The sequence below is a fragment of the Chionomys nivalis genome, chromosome 18 (assembly GCF_950005125.1).
Source record: "Chionomys nivalis chromosome 18, mChiNiv1.1, whole genome shotgun sequence".
In the NCBI taxonomy this organism is placed as follows: domain Eukaryota; kingdom Metazoa; phylum Chordata; class Mammalia; order Rodentia; family Cricetidae; genus Chionomys; species Chionomys nivalis.
In genome coordinates this window covers 3,187,266-3,207,295 of record NC_080103.1, presented here as the reverse complement: position 1 = coordinate 3,207,295, position 20,030 = coordinate 3,187,266, and the positions used below count along the sequence as shown (strand labels likewise).

Genomic DNA, 20,030 nt, shown 5'->3' with positions numbered 1-20,030 from the left:
ACTCAGGTGCTCCTGCTCTCAGCCTGCCTCCATCTTGGAAAGTCATCTAGCAGTCCACGGCCCACCCCAGCCTTTGCTCTTTGGTTCACCCCTGCTGCCAACCTGGTCAGCTGCCACCCTGTCCAGACATTTTTACCATGGCTTCTCACCTGGTTACACCAGGAGCTATAGCCTAGGCTGCCTGGGTAGTGACAACTAGTTCGGCCATACAGACTATTTCCCTCTGTCCTTGGAGCACAGCGTCCACACAAAGCCCTGCTCACGTGCTGGTGCTGGCTGAACTGGACTGAGGGTAGGCAGGGAGCTGGGAGGAGGCTGGCTCATTCTTCTGGGGGCCTCCTGTGTGTAGGTAGGGACTTGAGGTTTCTGACATGGGATGAGGGCATGGGAACTTCCCCTGACTGTGGGAACAGCAGAGATCTTCCTTTCTAAGCACTGAAAAGTATCTGGCAGCTTGAAGAGTTGTAGCTTCCAAGGTGTGTGTGTGTGTGTGTGTGTGTGTGTGTGTGTGTGCGTGTGTGTGTGTGTATGTGCGTGCAGGGATGTAAAAAAAGGCTGTGGAGCTATGAACTAGGTAAGCCTGGAACAGGAGCCAGAGCTCTGCCCTTCCATGTTTACCTGTCTGCTTCTTCTGCTACATTGGAAGTACCTGGGCTGGTTGAAAAAAAATGAGTGACCATTGTTACCTGGTCAGTGCATTCTGTTGGCTGTCTGAGGACTCCCCTGCCCCATCAGCATACCCCATACCCGGGGCGAGAAGTTGGCTTGGTGGCTAGCTGACACTCTTTGGTCCCAAGGTCAGTCCAGGGAAGTGCAAACAGATTTTCTGTAGGGAAACCTGAGGTCTATTTAAAGAGTGCAATAGCCCAACCCTTCCCAGGCACATGTGAGTAGAGCAAGGCAATGCCTGGCTGGGAAATCACTGCTTCCCCTAAGCTCCCTGCCTTTGTCTTCTTCACTGACACAGTGGGATAACAATAGCACCCTTCTGCAGTCAAGGATTCCAGATTGGCCTCTTGGGAGAGGCCAGTGAGTTCCTGTCTCTCAGGTTGTGAGGCTTGGACAGGCACTGGCCCAGTCTTGGTGGCTGGAGGTGGAGGAGGCTTAGTGAACTGACAGGACTGAGATGGGGACCAGCTGATGTTTGTCCTAGACCTTCCTCCGTGACTTGGATGGCATCCCCTGGGTTTCTGGTGTGCACCCCATTGTCTGCTGACCTAATCCCTGGAGCCTGGATGAGAGAGCTGGGGTGGGACTTCTGCCTCCTTTCAACATGGGACCCTCAATGTTCCCCTGGGGCAGGTGGAGGTGTAAGATCGCCTGCTCTTCCACATTCTGGGAGTGCTTTGATGTGTGCCTTTTCTTCATCCTCCAAAGACTCCCAGGCTCTGGAGCCTACGGGAGGGAAACCTCCGCAGGTGCTGGTCATTCCAGCAGCATTCTTGCTAAGGCTTCAACGCCAGCCTGGAACACCTGGCCTGACATCTGAAGAAATTCAAGGCTAGCTTGCCCAGCGCATTCTGATTGTCTGATTCTTGGCTGATGGGAGGGAGGAAGTGTCTGCAGTGGGCAAAGTGTGATAGTATGAGTTCTGGAGCCAAGATGCCTTGGCAGGGCTTCCTGCCATCGCTGTGAATGTGCTATTCATTGTGTGTGTGTGTGTGTGTGTGTGTGTGTGCGTGCGTGTGTGCTTCACAGTGTATGTGCACATTTCTGTCTGTAGAAAAGCTGGTACCATCCACCTCCTCTCGAGCAGTGTCAAGCCCACAGCACAAAGTTCCACAGAAGTTTGAACCCTGAGTGCTTGTGCATCCCTTACCATCACAGCACCACTCCAAACGGAGAAGGAGGCTCACAGAGCTTGAGCAGGAGAGTTCCTGCTCCTAGCAGGGGAGGGAAGCCAGAACACAGGGTTGGAGGGTCTCCTGCTCGTGCCACTTTTCTCTGCAGGACAAAAGGCAGATACATGAAGACGGCCCAGGCACATGGAGGCAGAGAGGGCACATGGATGTGAACCAGAAACCATACAGGAAGACAAAGCAAATGGGCAGTGCAGACCTGCAGGTGCTGAGGCCGGAGCAAGTTCAGTTCCTGTTTTTTTTTTTTTTTTTTTTTTTCTTGCTTACATTTTTATCTGAATAAATGAAAATCCAGGGATGGGAAATTGGCTTAATCAGCAAACTGATGCTATGCAGCCATGAGGACCTGAGTTTGGATCCCCAGACTCATATAAAAGTGCCTGCAATCCAGTACCAGGGAGGTGTAGACAGGAATTGCTGGCCAACGGTCTAGTCAAAGGGTTCGGTGAGACCCTATCTCAAAATATAATTTGGAAGGTGACAAAAATAAATCTGATACTGACCATGAACGGAGGCAGGAGAGGAAGGGGAAGGGCATCGGTCCAGCAACCGTGTTCCATGCAAGGTGGGAACAGGTGGAGGTGCAGGGGGAGTCCGAAAACAGGCAAACCTGGAGGTAGCAGGCGGCTATGCTAGAGCGGAAAGCCACAAGGCTGAACTTTCATATGGCTTTACTCGAAGGCCTGGAAGTTAGAACACAGCCATACCTGCACCCTCTCTGCCTCATCCCTTTGCATATTTTTGAGTCCTATGCACATCTGTGGTTTCTATCCCAACAGTGAAAATGTCAGTTCATCAGCATTTTGTCAAGCATCCTTAGGTCCCGGTGCTGGGTGCTGGAGACAGGAATACAGATGAATTATTAACCTTGTGTTGGACCTTAGTTTGTTAACTGTTCACAGAGAAGTCAGCCAGCCAGGCAGGCTGAGAGGTAAACATGGGCTATGACAGATACATATGTGCTCCTTACCTGCCTGTGAATACCTGGCCAGAGGCAGGGCAAGAAGGTGCTCAGGAAGGGTGGGCCTGTGCAGAGCAGCTAGCACCCAGGAGCTTCTTTGTAGGGACAAAGCTGTTGTGGGGACTAAGCAGTCCCTACATAGAAGTCCCTACAGAAAGATTAGCACGTGCTAAGTGCTCCACTGGCTCTGACACCTAAGCATTTGGCCTGTGTCTGCGGGCAGGGACCAAGTTAAGATCTTCCAAACTACCCTAAGACTATTACAGGCTCCACAGAAGGCTTTCTCCTGGCTGACCAGCCATGAGGGTCACGCTCACTCCCACCTCTTCATTCAGAATTCCAGGACTTGCCATCCCATCCCAACGGTAAGCGTGGGCTGACTGAGCCTGCTGCCTCGGATTCGGATCTCTGTGCAGCTTGTCAGCAGTGAGGGAGCAGCCTCCTGACCTGCCCGTCTGTCACCTTCCGCTCCCACCTAGACTGGCTGTCTTGTTGAGCATGCTGCATGGGCAGGGTAGCTCCCCAGGCCAGGGCTCCTCACTCCTAACACACCAAGGCGCCAGCATCCTTGTGTTTGTCTTCTCGCTCGCACCTGCCTGCCACTCAACGTCACTTTCCAGACTTAACACTTGGTTTCTCTCTGTCCCCATGGGCAAAATGAGGTTGCCTGTCATTTTCCTTGAAAGGTTATATAGCATTCAGAAATCAAAATTCCCCTTCCCAATTCTTGTCTTCTGCTGGGAATTATACTGGCTTGGCATGCACTTAAAAAAAAAGAAAACCAAAAACCGTAGCTGGGCAGTGGTGGCGCACACCGTTAATCCCAGCACTCGGGAGGCAGAGGCAGGCGGATCTCTGTGAGTTCGAGACCAGCCTGGTCTACAAGAGCAAGTTCCAGGACAGGCTCCAAAGTTACAGAGAAACCCTGTCTTGAAAAACAAAACAAACAAACAAAAAAAGACCAAACAAAAAAATCCTAAGAAAACATAATCACAAACCGATGTTTATTTTATAATTCACATACTATCATGCCCATCATTTTGGAGTGACTTTAATTCAATGGTTTGTTATTTATACTCAAACTTTCCGACTGCCAAGATCATTTCATCAGTCTACAAGAAACTGTAGGCCGGCTAGGCAGTGGTGGCACACACCTTTAATTCCAGTAGTAGGGAGGCAGAAGCAGGTGGATCTCTGTGAGTTCGAAGCTAGTCTGATCTACAGAGAGCCTACAGGACAGGCTCAAAGCTACAGAGAAACCCTATCTTGGAAAACAAGAGAGAGAGAGAGAGAGAGAGAGAGAGAGAGAGACTGTGGGCCATCAGCAGCCACCCTCTACCCCTCTACTACTTCTCTGGCAATCTATGGATCCGTCTGGTTGACATTTTCCCACAGGTGACCGACCATGTGGCTAAAGAATTCTCACTACAACTACAATCAGCATGCAGGATTTTCTCCCAACCCACCCTCCTTGCTTTAGCGCCTTTTATTCACTCCCTGTGGAAACACAGGCTTCAGCAGCGTGGATAAGCCCACCCTCACTCTTCTGCCCCTGCAGGAACTGCAGAGTGCGGTGCGCTAGTAGGAAGCCTGCAGACTTTGGCACAGTGTGCAAGGAACAATAAAATCAATACTCAGAAAACATCTAAGTATTCTTTGTTTTTAAATTTAACTTTAATTTTTGAGGTAAAATACTTTTTTTTCTTTCGACTTCCATAACAAAATACAGAGCTATCAGATACCCCTGGAAAAAATATGTATATTATACATATATTTCTATAACATTACATCATATATATAATATATATGCAAAAATTTGAAGACTTTAGAAAGCAGAACATCTAAAAGGCACTGCACAATGGTGTTCAGGTTCCTTAGAATTTATGTACATATACACATCTTATTCTGCTTACACAGATGTCTGGTGAAGTCATCTTCACATGTGAATGTCTCATTCACAAATCCCTGCATCACAAGTTTATAATTCAAAGAATGTCTAAATATGTTGAAACAAATTAACACATAACTTTTTCCAAGAAGGAACTAATTGGAACAGTTCTTTGAAGATTGAAGTATCTCTAAAGCCACATAAAAACATATGCCTCACTACAGTTTACACAAGAAAAAGCACAAACATAATTATAGAATAAATAAAAAACAAGGGACAAACAGCTAAATGACTACCCACTTGGCAGTGGAATATAACTTTTTTCTTTCTTTTTTTTTCTTTTTTTTTTTTTTAATGCCTCTGGAAGTTCCCTGGCTTATGGGTCACTAGGGTTCCCTGTATTACTGAGCTGGGTTTAACGCAGAACAGCCCGACACCTAGGGGAGACGGACTATACCTGTCTCTATTTTACTTCAAAAAGAGGCGAGCTCAGCAATGCCGATGCCCCTGAGAATTTGCTACTCTTTTTCTATGGCTAAAAAAGCAAACTGTTTAAATGAACAAGCTCTTGATTAGTGAAATTTCAATAGATTTATACCTACAAAGTTTTACACATTTGGCACAACAAAATTTAGAAGGAAAAAAAATGAGGGAGAGGAAGTATATCCAGCTTCTAACCCCTTTCTCTCTGTTGTTGGACAAGGATGTGCTCAAAGAAGGCGACACCTTCTTTCACACCAGGCTGGAGGCAGGAAGTGCCAGGAGGGGGCTGGGGAGAGAACAAATTCTCATTCCTTTGCTCCAGTAAGTATATCAATGATCGCTCCACTTCCAGAGCAAGCCCAAGTTCTTCTGCTATTTAGACAGACCCTTCCCCAGATCCAAATCCAAACTCCAACTGTTTGCAGTGCCAATCAACCAACAAATTACAGGTGGAACGGCAATCAAAGAAAACAGCATAGTTTAGTAAAAGTCCAAAAGCATTTTTCATTGAGTTCAACATTTCTGAATGTTTTTTTCAAATGTAAAAGCAGTGAATTTATTCAAATGGAAGCAGCATCTAGGGATTAATTCTGGCACTTGGGTTTTAGGGGATCACAGGTGTGCATCATGGATTTTCCTCCTCTCATTTTGAAGGCCCCACGTTTCTGTTCCTGAGTTCACTCGGACACTCGCTGGCAAGCCCTTCTAGCAGACACTGGCGGCCACCTGGCCTCCCTGATATGATGGGCAACACCAAGCAGAGAGCCTTCCTTTAGTCGCTGGGCTTGCTTTAGATTCAGAGGTAAGTCAGGGTGAGAGAAGGAAGCAGATCAAACACAGCCACAAGGACAGCAAGAGCGGCGAGTCCTTTGTGGCCCAACCAAAGAAAGCCTGGGTCACCAGAGACCTCTCAGTCCCTTTCCAGGGGAAAGACAGTTGCTCATGTATGGAATCTGGACCAAGCGACAAGGAAGAGCAATGATGGGCTCAAGTCATCCTGAGTCAGCTGCTGTCTCCTGAGCTCCTTTTGTGCATGCGTTTCAGTTAAAGAAAAACCAAACACCCCACCATCAAAAGATAACACTCAAGTATTACCTGGTATAGAGAGTTTTCAACCAGGTTAAGGTGGTGGAATCAGCAATCACGGATGCCTCAATGCCATCCCCTGCCTCAGCAGATACGGAATGACTTTTTCCCGCTGCCCCGGGCCACTGTAGGCACCAGAGTACACAGAGGACGTTGGCTGCTGCTGCTTTCTCTCTGCCCCTCTGCTAGCATTTCATTTCACAGAAGATCAGTATCTTCCCATTTCTTTGAAATTTTGTAAGGGAATTTCCCACACAGAAATGGCTCCCGTCTGTGACCTGCATTTTGTGAATAGTCAACCGAGCAGAACAGTCTGGGCAATGGGGATCACAAGGATGGCAACACCACCACAGGGTCTTGTGGCATCTGGTAAGTTGTGGTAACAGGCCCCTGGTTACCACCTTCCTACCTCTTCCTTCAGTTTCAACTGCACTTGTTCCCAGCTGCTCTGCACTTAGTCATTCCTACAATCCTGCCCTTTGCACCCAGCCTGGTAACATCAGAGGGAATAGCTATCAGCTAGGAATTCGACATTGCCTCAACATTCCTGGGTTATCTCAACAGTGTTCATGCCCTTTACAGGTTTATGCTGACAGACCCGTATCATCTTAATGCATGTTCATAGTTAAGGCTTCACTTAAGAAACAGTAAGACAACCGGACACAACAGAAAAGCATCTTCAGCGGCACTATCCTGCTCCTCATAAAACTTGTTCAGTTATACTTGGCATGGTTTCCCAAACAAATCATGTAAAAAGAAAAATGAAGACTGGTTCTGTCATCTGTTCTGTTTTTAAAGGCATTGGGTTACCTCCTCCTGCCCTCTTCTTTCTTCCCTGATCAAGAGTTTACAACTCCGCATGGCTTTTTAACAGGTGAAGTAGGTGACAGTCAAGGAGCTTGCAGCAGGGCTTCCTCCCCACCTCAGCTCTGAAGCTGAGGGGCCAGGTGCTCCTGTGCTCTCCCTGCCCACCGTAACTGCAGTACACTCAAGTCTTGAAAACATTTTCTAAGAAGGGGAAAAAAAGCCAAATGTGTGAGTGTGTGTGTGTGTGTGTGTGTGTGTGTGTGTGTGAGTGAGAGAGAGAGAGAGAGAGAGAGAGAGAGAGAGAGAGAAGGGGGGGAGAAAGAGAAAGAGAGAGGAGGGGGGGAGAGAGAGAGCGCGAGCGAGCGCACGCGCGCACATGTACTCCAGTGAGGGAAACGGGGAGAGGAGAAAGGAGGGAAGGACATCTAAATGTCCCCACTTCTGGAAGACTGAAATTACATTTTCTCTCTCCTGAAATAAATATCTTAGTTAACATGCTGTTATCTGTTCCTTACGACCCAGCATCCCAGCCTTTTCCTTTATTTCTCTCTCTCAAAGCAAAATATACCATTATTGGCTTTCTCTATGTATAAATACAACAGAAAAAACTCTGAGTCCTGAACTGTAACGGGACTATAAAGTGGGCTCTTATGGAGCTTGTCAGGCAGAAAATGAGTCTTAAACAGGAAACAAGCTCCTTCCCCCACAGTTCAATACCCTCCCTACATCCTACTCACCAAGAAAAAAGAGTGTGTGTATACCCCACTCAATGTACAACACGACAGTCATCCCCAACAGAAAAGTACAAGTCCATGCCCCAGAATTATCAAACCAGCTTAACCCCGCCTCCCACCCCAGAATCTTGCTACATAAATACGTGTATCTGATTGTAATATGAATAGCTTCCCTTCCACTGTGGTTTTAAGCATCAGCAGCTGCAGTGGCTGCTGCAGCCAGGCCCTGGGGTCCTGCCCCATTCCAGAGGAACTTGCCCGTCTTACTGAGCTCCCGGGCTTCAGGGTCGTCATTCCACCGCCTCTTCAGCCGGAGCTTGGGGGGCATCAGTGCATCGTCTTTCTTCTCAGGAGCACTGGGCTCCTTGCCAGACCTGTCCTCATTGTCTTCAGTCCCCTCTAGGGTTTCATCACTGGGGATGCCAACGGGTACAGAGGGCCAGGTGGGTGAGGGGTGGGCGAACGCTGTGCCTTTCCCCTCTTCAGTGGTTCTGGTCCGCACAGTGTCCACTTCTTGGGAGTGTTCTTTCTTTCCTTGGGTCGACTGCCTGAGGCTCTCGGGATCCTTCTCAGAGGTGGGCTCTACTTTGATTCGAGAGGGACAAGGCGCACTGGTTGGGGCAGAGCCGTGTGTGGACTCCTCATTATTTTCTACCCTCTCTCGGTTCTTCCGTCCAGCTGGTGGGGGCTGCAGCTTGATAGAGAACTGGGACGACTCCTCAGGATGTATTTGGCACTGCAGCGGTGGGACCATGAGCCCTGGGTAGCGGGGAAAAGTCCGAGGACTCAGATGGTAGTTGAACACAGAACAGGCTTGAGAATGAAGGTAGTGTTTCATTTCCTCTGGGTTGAAAGAGAAGCAACTGGTGCTGGTGAAGGGGCTCAGGCCTGGTGAGGGACTATAGGAGAACATGGTGGGCGTCAGGGACAGGGCTGGTGAAATGGGGACATTTAGGACACCTCCACGGCCAGGAACTGGAGAGAGAGCGAAGGGACTGTGGGGGTCAGGGTACACTGCTGGCCGAGTGAAGAGAGGAAGCACTATGTCAGGCTTACGTTTCTGGTGGCCAATCCCTCCTCCACTAAGAGCATTTCGAGAGGGAATAAAATCCATGGCCCGGTGCCAGTCAGAGGCTGAGCCATCTTCTAGGTCCAAAGGCTCCGCCTTTCTGTCAGTGGTACCACCCGTCTCAGGCCCAGAAGCACTCAAGGAGCTAGCAGAGAACCGCCCTGGCTGCACATCACTAGGAGAATGTGTGTCTAGGGGTGGGAAATGGAAGCGGGAAGAGGCTGTTGGCACTGGTGGTGCACTCTGAGGAACCACACCTGTGATGGAAGAAAATGTCTGTTAGCCACCTGGTCATTCACTATCATATCATCGTTTACCTACACTAGCTAAGTACACAATGTTAAGTGACAACAGGAAACACACTTATCTAGTCTGAGTCTTTTTCAAAACTATTGCTCAGGCTGGGTATAGTGGTACAGGCTTGCAATCCCAGCACTCGTGAGGAGGAGGGAAGAGGCCTGAGCTTTAAAGGCATCCTACATTGCTCAGCTTTCTCCATTCAGCCTAGCTTCCATGATCCCTTGGCCTCTTACCTTACTGTCCAGGTGGTCTTCCTTCCTACCTGCAATATCATTCAATATCTGACTTAAAACTATATCCCGACATTTCAGGGAGTAAGAGTTAGCAGGTGTCCACTAGACGTTAGTTGAAAAATGAATGGGTACACGGACCTCTTCCTTGCAACTCGATTGTGTGTATATACCCCATTTCAATTTTCAGCTTCACCGGGAAGGTTTTTCTCACCATCATAATTTTGGCTGTATTTATAAAGAAAGCAAACCCAGCAGCTACATAGCCAAACAAAACACATGCATGTGGTTGTTCTGAAAATTCAGACTCCACCTCACATGACCGGGCAGGGACAAGGTACTTTAGTGAAATAGACTGCTATGAAAAGGCAATTTTTATTAAGGTAAGTTCTTATGGTCTATCTTTATCATTTTTGATAGACAACCATTATATCTCAGAGATTCCAGTCTTTCTGTACCTATAGTTCAATGAATCCTATATAATGGTATCTACTTCCGTTGTCCTCAAGTACTGAGGAGGAGGCTGGACCTACTATTCCCTCTCAAGTCTGACTACTAGCAGGTGTGATGACCCATGTTTATAATCCCAGAACTGGGGAGGCTAAGTCAGGAAAATTACTGTGACTTGAGGCTAGGTTGCCTCAAAAAACCAAGTCCAACTGTTAAATTTCGAACTCTAAGAAGAAACTATCATTTTATCACATTTAACTTGAGAAGGTCATAAATTCTCAACTTCCCCAAAAAGCCCCAAATAAGGCCTAAGAAAGCTGCCACCCGAAGCCTCAGGTGCTCGAAAGGTTTCTGGGAGGCTTCACTGGCTGTTAACATGATGATGTCTAAAGAGTTCTTTATACACGAAAGAAAGAGAAAAAGGGCTTAGAAATAAGGGGACTGGATAGTCAAAGTTTGGTGGTCCAGGAGAGAAAACAGGGCACAAAATACAGTGACTGAACTTTGGAGCGGGCCATCATGTGGCAGGCTGTGGCTTTCTGGTGCCCATGGCTGTGACACCTGCCAGGGCAGCATTCACCAGGTGTCCAATAGAAACAGCTCTTCTGCAGGCCTTGCTTTAAAGACCCTCAACTGAGACTGGTTATTAAAAGTGATAAATAGGAACAACAGACCCATGATCTCGCATATAATTCGAGTAGAGCCAAGATAGGTTCAGGGCAATGGATCTCTTTAGTTTTTTACAGCGACTAAGAGTCTATTATTTTATTCTTTTGACTCTTGACTTATTAAGCCTTATCTAACTAAGGGCTCTAAAAATGGCTCAGTGGTTAAGAACACCTGCTAGTCTTGTAGAACACCTGAGTTTGGTTCCCAGCACTCACACTGCAGCTCACAACTCCATTTCCAGGAGATCTAAAACCCTCTTCTGACCTTCACAGATGTTAGACACATGTGGTACACACACATACATACATACAAATAAGCAAAACATGTACACATAAAAATATTTAAAAGAAGTTATTAGTCAAAAGTGAAAAATTGTAATCTGAAATGCAGAATATAACGTAAGGCTAGTGTGGGGGGAGTCCTATTCCTATGCAAGTCAGAAACGCTTGCCTGAGTCAGGCTAGCTTTGTTTCTATTTTTAATGGAGTCTTCCACTTTGGCCTTTATATATACTAAGGCACACTGCACACTGCAAGGAGTTATTTCCACAGGACAAAGAAAGGGAAGACTAGGGCAGTGCATAGAAGGTGGCTCCTGATTCCCTCCCCTTTATGTATAATATGTTGGTGTCAAATCTAAGGTTCTATGTAAAAAACAAGCAAGCAAGCAAGCAAGCAAACAAACAAACAAAAAACCCTGCTGTTAAGTGTCAATATGATTACTTGAAAGCGGAGCACAGCAATACTATTATGTAACGAAAATCTAAACCTCAGTCTCGTAGCAATCTGCTAACTAGTGTAAGTAACACGCAGAGCTCTTGGTGCTCCCTTTGAAGGACAATGCAAATAAGTTCTTTGCTTAGTTTCAAACCCTAACCCTACCCAAGAGTTTCTGAAAAAATTACTTTCTGGCCCAGTTTTTGTAAGTAGGAAGTAATAAGATCAATCCTAATGTTAGAGAAATAGTTAACATCTGTGAGGCTTTTGGACTAGTACCTGTGCACAGCAGGTCATATGTTGTTAGAATTGTGTTTGCTCTTTTTGAGGCAGCATCTCATGAAGTCTTGGTTGTCCTAGAACTTGCTTCTAGGCAACCCAGGCTGACTTCAAACTCACGGAGACCTGCCTTCCAAGGGCCACTATGCCCTGCTTAATTTTAATGATTAAAAAAGTTAAAATTAAAAATTTAAATTAAAAAGCCTTAAATACTGTTTACATAGGGGTCATATTATATTATTAGAGCAGCACTAAACTTTCTGGGTGTGGTAGTGTCATTGCAGTTACAGAAAAGAACATCCTTAGTCCTGAGAGAAAAGCCATGGTACCAGCATGTTAATCTCCAGACGCAAAAAGTATCTGTAAATAGAGATGAATTACATGTGGCAATGCTGTGAACCACAGTGAGTCAGGGGAGGCATGTGAGTGCTCTGTATGAGTTCAGTTCTTTGATAGGTCTCACGTCTTCCAAAAGAAGTGTTAAACCCAGGGTGATCAGGGGGAACAATGTGAGAGACAGATTTAGCCTGCCCTTCCCCACCTACTGAGAGTGAACCATTTTTAACCAGGAATTCTCTATCTTTCTAATGTTTCTTAGGCATGTGCATGTGTGCGCACGCGCGCGCGCGCACACACACACACACAAAAGTATAAAAAAAGAGTATAAAGTGCTTGGGTAATCAGTGTGAGTCACTATTCCTGGTTTATTTTTTAAAAATTTATTTATTTTTATTGTACGTGCATTGGTGTTTTGCCATGGGTGTCAGGCCCCTTGGAACTGGAATTCCAGACAGTTGTGAGCTGCCATGTGGGTGCTGGGAATTGAACCTGGGTCCTCTGGAAGAGCAGTCAGTGCTCTTAACTGCTGAGCCATCTTTCCAGCCCTGCCTGGGTTAATTTTTAATGATTAAAAAAAATCTAAATTACAAAATTTTTAAATTAAAAAAATTAAGATGGTTTATATGTAGGCCATATTATATATGGTACACACACACACACACACACAAAGATACTCCATATAGATATACTTTTTTGAGATAGAAACTTACTATGTGGCTAATGTCAGTTGCCTTAGCCTTCTATATGCTGGAAATATAGGTGTGCACCACTATGCTTGGTTTCAAGAAGTATTCTACTATTGAATACTCTATCCTAAAGTGTCTTTTGGGGTTCTGAGACATGGTGTCAGAGTAGCCCAGGTTATCCTTGAAGTCAATACACAGCCCAGGGTGTCCTTGAACTCCAGACTCTTTGACTGTCTATCTTCCAAGTGCTAGGAAGGCACGCCAACCTTCACCTTAAACTATTAACAGTGACTAGGAAAAACATGGAGGGAAAAAAGCAATATTCACACTTACATGTTTTTATATTTGGCATATATTTCTACTTAAAAATAAAAGACCAGAATAGTTACATACATTGACCAACCTACAGAGAGAATCTCTGGCCTCCAGGGTTTAAGTGGGTATTTTCTAGAGCTTTTATTACATCCCAGCATACAAACCTAGAATTTCCTTTAAACTTCTATTTTTTCTCTCATACATTATATCCCAACCTCAGTTTTCCCTGCCTACAACTCCTACCAGTTCCTCCTACCTCCCCTTTTCCCCAGATCAACTCCTTGTCAAGTCCTCTTAAAAAAAATAAATAAATAAAAAAGCAGGCCTCACATGGCCTAACAATACTGGGCACAAACCTCATTATCATGGTTGGATGTGGCAAGCCAGTAGGACGCAAAGGGTCCCAACACTAAGAGTTTAACTGAGATGAGATTCTAGGTTTGTCACTAGGTAGAGCCAGGGGGATCCCGCAGAACAGGGGGAGGAAGGATTGTAGGGGCCAAAGGGGTTGAGGACAACATGAGAACACCATGACAACAGGGCCCACAGAATCAACCAAGCAGGGTTCATAGGGGCTCCCAGAGACTGAAGCAGCAGAAACAGACCCTGTATGGATCTGAGCTAGGTCCTCAGGTAAACTCTTAAGTTCCTTGAGGAAAAGAACTTCCCAATAGTCCTTTGCTTTTCTTTAGGGATTAACACATCTGTTAAAACATGGTTGAATCCTAACCAAGAGGAAGAATGCACGATATTTAAAACAAGAGCATGATTTTAAAAGTTGAAGGAAGAACTGAACCTACTTCTGTATTTGACTTTGCTGTGTTCATATTTGATTTTGTCAGTTGTAAAACAGAAGTATCAATATATATATTTACTAGGTTAGAAGCATAGATAAGTCACTAAACCAAACCAAACCGAAGCGCCTTTACTAAGTAGACACTCGATAGTGTTGCTTTCTTTTGTCAACATTATGTTAATCTTAAACATTTGGTCTATGTGGGTAAAAGTTCTCTGTGAACAAATGGCTCTGGTTTTTCGGAGTTATCTATACCAAGGAGCCAACAGACTAGAAGGATGGTTTAATGTTTTGCTTTTCCTGGGATGGTGATGATGATATGATGATGATTTTGTGTTGAGAGTTGAACCCAGGGCCTTACACATGCTAGACAAGTGCTGTTCTGAGCTATGACTATCCCAGGACTTTTGATTAACATCTTGAACCTATTAAAGATCACTGCTAGCTTAAAAGTATTTGGTGTAACAGATTTTGCAGACCAGGACTTCTAGAGTGAAGAGTCCCTGGCCTTGGAAAACCCGATTACTCTCAGGGGTTGATGGACCTTCTATTCAAGTTATCTAAGTGGTTGAACTTCTGAGCCTTCAATTGATAAAAATGGATCAAAGAACAAGACTGACAGGTTTGGAGGAGTGCAAGTGTATGAAGCTCAACATATTTCTTACACTCTATAGACGCACAGGAAAAAAGCAAGAGTGAGAAACAGAGGAAGCAAGATTCCAGGGGCTAGAGCAGCTTTGATTTCCTAATGCAGCTCCCTTAGGCACAGGGAAAGAAAACAGGTTGTAATTAGAGGTGCATTCCAACCCCCACCCCCAAATGCATGCCCCAGGGACAGGAAGGCGTGGTTACTGGAGAAGGTGGAACTGCAATGATAGCAGTCAAGTTAAAACTGCCCCGACTTGTTGTGTGCAGTAATTACATATCTACAGATCATCTTAGTATTATATTCTCTTAGCCACACCCCTCCTCGAATTTTTCAAGTTTCTACCAACCTCTGAGTACTTTTATTCAAAACCATGATCTCCTTTCTTGGCATAGAATGTCATAAAGAACAATGATGAAACTGGTCAAAATGGTACTTGACACCTGTAATCCTGGCCCTTGGATGAGACAGGAAGACTGCCCTAGGCCAGGCTGACAAGAGTAAAGTTCAAGACCAGCCTGACTACATAGTGAAACCTGTCTCGAATCAAAAAACAAAACAAAACAAAACAAAACAAAACAAAACAAAACTGACTCATGAGCAGGGGATAATTTATTATCTTTTAACACCCCTCTCTCCAAACAAACAAAAATCCCCAAAACAAGAAGAACTCTAACCTAACTCTAACTCAAACACCTACACCTAACACTTTTGTAAGTGGATGCATCTTCACCAAGGAGCACACCAAAGGCTGTGAGCTGCCACGGATGCTACCAGACAGCACAGAGGGGAAGCCGGCTGCACCTGAAGGGAAGTCCAGAGTCTTGCACTGAGGAGCAGTGCCGACGCTGGTGCAGATCAGAGACTTGGCGTTTCACTGCAAACGCGACTGAGGGGCTGTGGTTTTGATGACATCCACTTGATAAGGGAGAGCGTGCAGTTTCATAGAAAATCGGAAATGTTTGTAGAAACAGGTTCACAGCTATGAAAGAGCCACTGGGCAAGGTGTTAAAACGGAGTCTTAAATTTAAAATTCAACATAAACTTATGGACTCGTTCCCCAAAAGGAGTTTAGTAGTATCCAGGAGTCTGAAAATAATACACATAGAAGTTGCCAAACAAACTAACAAGTCTGCTAGAGCAATGCAAAGCCCATTACCCCTTTAGACGAATAAGGAGGACTTGAAGTAATCTAAGGGATCACGTCACATCAATGTTTCTAAAATCTCCTTACACAGGTCAGGTCTCAGATTTGGGTTTTTAAAAATTCTTTTAAATTCAAAATCCACTCTCCAAAACAGGTTATTGTCTCTTACCACTTGAGCGGATGTTGATGAAAGGGTAGTTGGGCATCGCCAGCTTGCTGAAGTTAAATTTGTAAGTAAACCTTTTCCCTTTTGTTTTATGAAGGATCCTCTTGTTGTAATAGTATCTACAAAAACAAGAACAATAGTATGGCATTTGCTACACTTAGATGACTACTAAGATCAATTCTGGCTCTAAGCATTGCTTACAAAAACCTTCACCATTCCTTTATAGCCTGGCCCTGGATTTGGGACTTGGAGACCTAAGAACTCACTTTTCTCATCCATTTTAAACTGAGCTGTAGTCTTTGCCTAGAGCTAGACACAGGCATTCTTATTTTAATATCCCAAACACCTTCCTCAGTTCTAACCACTCACCTTCTCATTCCTCTATAGTTTCAATCTATGGTCCATTTCCTTCCTGCTTCACTCTAAAGAACTGTCTAGTTTCTTTTTGTCTTGCCCAGGTTGGGTCAGACAAGCCTTCTGGGAGAGCTCATGGAGTTATTCAGGAGCCCAAGTGCAAGGACTAAACACAGGAAAGGAAACGGGTTTCATGGGAGCCAGGGAGACAATGGCATGAACAGGAAACAGCAGCCACCCTGGCCCACTTCACCTTCACCGTGGCACAAAAAGGACGTGGGAGGCGCCACCAACACCGCAGACTTTACACCCGGGCTACCGAGAATGAAGAAAGACAGGGAAGCTCTGGCCTGGCTTCTACTAAGTCGCATAGGTTATAAACCACCTGCTGGCCCCTTGAGGACTAAAGAGCTATAAAAATTAAAAAACTGACAGAGAAGAGCGAATGAGAGAACTGGTGATCATCCTTTGGACTGAATGGAGGCTGCAGGTATGGTATGTGAGTATCTGGGTTCAAAGCCTTCCTCCTGCACCCACTGCACCTTTCCCACTTCCAGGAGAGCCCAGAAAAGAGAGATGACAGGAATTTCCCAACAGGGAAGTCTACAGTAATCCCCTGGATCATAACTGAGCCCTAGTTCATGTCTCACCTCATGCTCTTACCCACTCAAATCACGATCAGCTGCCAGCCAGTGCCAGCCACACTGGAATCCCCTCCTACACCTTCTCAGCTCTTGTGCCACTCAGATTCAACACCTCTTTGACTCACACTTTGACTACGAAGTGCAGTCTTTCATCACTTGATACCTTTCAGACAACATCCATAAGCCTGCACACTTTCCTTCCAGCTTAGTTCACATCACAGATTTGGGGGATCCTTTCCCTCACCTGAGGGCCCGGCTCAGCTTGTCATAGTTCATCTGTGGCTTGCACTTCCTGCGGCCCCAGAGGCGAGCCACTTCATCTGGATCCTTGATAACAAACTCCCCATACTCTCCCTGCTGCCAGGCGATGACATGGCGGAACTCTTCCTTCTGCAGCAGTTCCAGGATGAAGTGCCACAGCTGGATCTGCCGGGAGCCTGGCGACGACTCTGTTTTGTAGGCCCAATCTGGAAACTGATACCCTTAAATGCAAAGAGGGCAAGATCAAAGTAGTTGGGAGTTAGGTACAAACATGCCAGTATCCCCACCTCCACATTCCACGGCTCGCTATTTCTAGAGTACTTTGCAAACACACCCTTCCAGTCAGCTGGCTAACCATGAAGAGGAGAGTGAAGGATGGAGAAATTACCCATCCTTGTAGCAATCACTGAATCCAATAAAAATTAGGCAGCAGTACGTAGGCATCCTAATCTATCACTTTTCCATAGATCACCATATAGCAAAAGAAGCAAGATAAACTAATGTTTTAGCAACATATGGCAGAAAACACCTTATCCCCAGTGTGGAATTATTTCCCTAACAGAAAAAGAGACACGAAAACTTGCAATAAAGATGTGTGAGCCATAGGAAACAAGCCTACAACTATCCACCAAGATCCACAGTCATGCGGCTGTCAGTTAGGGCCTCTAGCATTTGTCAACCTAAACCCAAATGGGAACAAGAACACTAAGGGACATTCCAGATCCATCAGAGATGATTGACCTCTGCTCACCTCCACCTCCTTCTGGCTTTTCCACGACGCTACAGCCTGCTTTCATTTTCGCCCTCCTGCTGAGAGAAACAAGTCTCACAGTTATTCTGAGATGTTATGTATTATCTAACAAAGGTTTTTTAGCACAGCTTCCCCCCCCCCACACATCCCCCCTTTTGTCTTTACTGTTTTTCAAAGCCCTTTGTCTTTTAAACATGTCACCTCTAAACTACTAATCCTCAAACGGTCCTCAGGTCATCAGCTTCAAAAGCCATAATTATCTCTCACCTGACTTTAGCCACAAGTGTAAACACTGTCCTTAATATTTGCTTTCTTCCTTCTGACCAGCCCTCCAACATAAAAAAGGGAACAGTGAAACAAGTCCAAAAGGAAGCAAAAACAAGTCAAACAGTTTGTTTTGTATTACTAAACAAGCCCTTATGCTTAGGTACACAACCCTGAGTTCACCCAGATATACCAATTTAAAGAGTGAAAAAAACCCAAATCCTCTACTCAAGAAGGAACTTCGGATTCCAAATATTTACTGAATTATGTGAAATGGAAAACAACATCATCCGATCAGAAATTGCGCTCGCCCTAAAAAAATATTCGGAGATACAGAAAGTAAACGTGCTGTGTGTACAGCCACTCTATCCAAGAAATAGCACTATCCTAAAATTTCACGAAAAAAAATTGCAAAGGCATATATTTAAGAGGGAAATAAAAAGAACAGAGTAGGTATTTGGGGTCTCCTGGCCAGTGGTGGATGGAATTCATTGCTAGGATCTGAATTCATTCCACGCAGACTTATAGTTCCTCAATAAATCTCCTGTTCCTAGCAGCAGACAGCGTTGTGTCAGTCCTTCAGCAAAGAGGAGGGAAGGGTGAACCTGGCGGAGAATGACAGAGGAAGAGAGGACAGGCTTATTCTCATCATTACAGGGCGGACGACAGGTCCTCAGCACCATCAAGAGCAGGTCTGGAGCAAACGCAGGTGCTTCAGAGGCCCCAGGGAGGGGTGGGACAAATCCCTAATCTTGGAAATTTCATCTAACCTAGAATTCCTCTAGATGTTCTGCATTTTCTTTCCCGACATGTACATAAAGGAGAACAGTAAGTTTCAGTCCATAAGAACACTAGGGATCAAGGCTCAAGGAAGGAGGCAACAGACAGACACTGGCACACACAGGATATACACAGTAACAAGGCACCAGGGCTGGGCAGAAGCTTCCTCTCCCGTTTCCGTGATGATGGGAGAGAATAAACACCGATTTCCCCAAGGCTCCGGGAAGCTGTCCTGGGTTAACTCCTAGACTGCGTGTCGGATCGCAGGGCCTTTTCCCTGCTCGGGAACACCCTTCAGCCTGGCGCCCGTGGGCTCGCGCTGGGCGACGCCCGAGCCGGATGCCCTCTCGATCCTCCGGCCCCCGACGTGCCCATCAAGCCCCTCGGAGTCCGCAGGCGCGTCTGCAGGTGTTCGTGACTCCCGAGGGTGCTCGGCCCCCCGCCCGGCCTGCGGCGGGAGTCGCTGCTCCCGCCCGTCAGCAGCGGCTCCGACGGCCGCCCGCACCCGTGTCCCTCCCGTCCTGCCCGCTAGGGCCGCGACCGCCGACGCCGGCCTCACCTCTCCGGCGCCGTCCGTCTCTACTAGGGATTCTCCGCGGCAGCTCGAGCTCCTCCTCATCCACCCAGCAGGAAGTGACTCCGCGGCTGCTTTCGTCATTTCCACTCTAAGCCGGGTGGGAGGGGGCAATGTCCCGAGTCGACTCCACTTCCGCCGGTAAAAGGTGGCCGGTGCCCCTCCGTGGTGGGGAGGCCCTGGGCCTGGAGTCCCGCACGGAAGGAGGGCGCTTCCGCACTTACGGGAGCCCAGAAACTTCTGCAGCCCTTCTGCGTTGGCCTTTCCTCCCTGCGCAGCCTAGGGGGTAGGATCGTTTCTTCGCATGTCTCCATTTTAGTCGTAATCGGCCTCATCCAAGTATTGTAAAGTGTACGTCTTTGCCATTCAAACACCGCACCCCCTTGCCTTTTGTTCCTGATTAAGCAATTACAAATTAATACGAAACAAACTTTGTGAGTTTCTGTAATTCCAAATGGTTCCTAGCCCTAGTTTCACTCCAGAGGCAGAGTTGGGATCAGTAAAATTAAGTGTATGAGGATAAAAAGTGAGGAAAGCGAAGATGATAGGCGGAAGTGAAGACCAGTCTTCATCAAATGCGTATGGAGTACGTACAACGTTTCCCACCTGTGAACCATGCAGCACATGGAAATATTGCCATTAGCTGTTAAAAAGAAAAAGGGTTGACTTTTTCTTTTTAGTATTGGACACGCCTCTTAGCCTTCCCCAGGCTGGTCATGGTTTGGGATTATCCTGTGTTGTGCTGGGAGTTTAGAGCTGTACCACCACATCTGCTT

The 20,030-nt window shown here is 46.2% G+C and overlaps 1 protein-coding gene across 2 annotated transcripts; it reads right to left on the bottom strand.

The window, feature by feature from the left end:
- Positions 1 to 4,510: 4,510 nt before the first annotated feature.
- Etv3 (ETS variant transcription factor 3) lies at positions 4,511 to 19,307 on the bottom strand. Of its 2 annotated transcripts, none has more exons than XM_057793721.1 (5): positions 19,240 to 19,307; positions 17,637 to 17,695; positions 16,869 to 17,106; positions 15,630 to 15,745; positions 4,511 to 9,144 (listed from the first exon to the last, which is right to left on the bottom strand). In XM_057793721.1, the coding sequence occupies exons 2-5, from the start codon at positions 17,680 to 17,682 to the stop codon at positions 8,006 to 8,008; spliced, it is 1,539 nt and encodes a 512-aa protein (XP_057649704.1). In that variant the 5' UTR covers positions 17,683 to 17,695; positions 19,240 to 19,307; the 3' UTR covers positions 4,511 to 8,005. The 2 variants fall into 2 exon arrangements, with proteins under 2 accessions (XP_057649704.1, XP_057649705.1); XM_057793722.1 differs by having other exon boundaries at positions 17,637 to 17,692; positions 19,240 to 19,301.
- Positions 19,308 to 20,030: the final 723 nt, after the last annotated feature.

What these genes read in the sequence shown, in the direction of transcription:
- Etv3 (XM_057793721.1), bottom strand. Translation starts at nt 17,682, where the DNA reads ATGAAAGCAGGCTGTAGCGTCGTGGAAAAGCCAGAAGGAGGTGGAG. An exon ending in AAAGCCAGAAGGAGGTGGAG is followed by an intron (nt 17,107 to 17,636) that starts GTGAGCAGAGGT and finishes TTTGCATTTAAG; the next exon opens with GGTATCAGTTTCCAGATTGG. An exon ending in CATCAACATCCGCTCAAGTG is followed by an intron (nt 9,145 to 15,629) that starts GTAAGAGACAAT and finishes CTTCCATCACAG; the next exon opens with GTGTGGTTCCTCAGAGTGCA.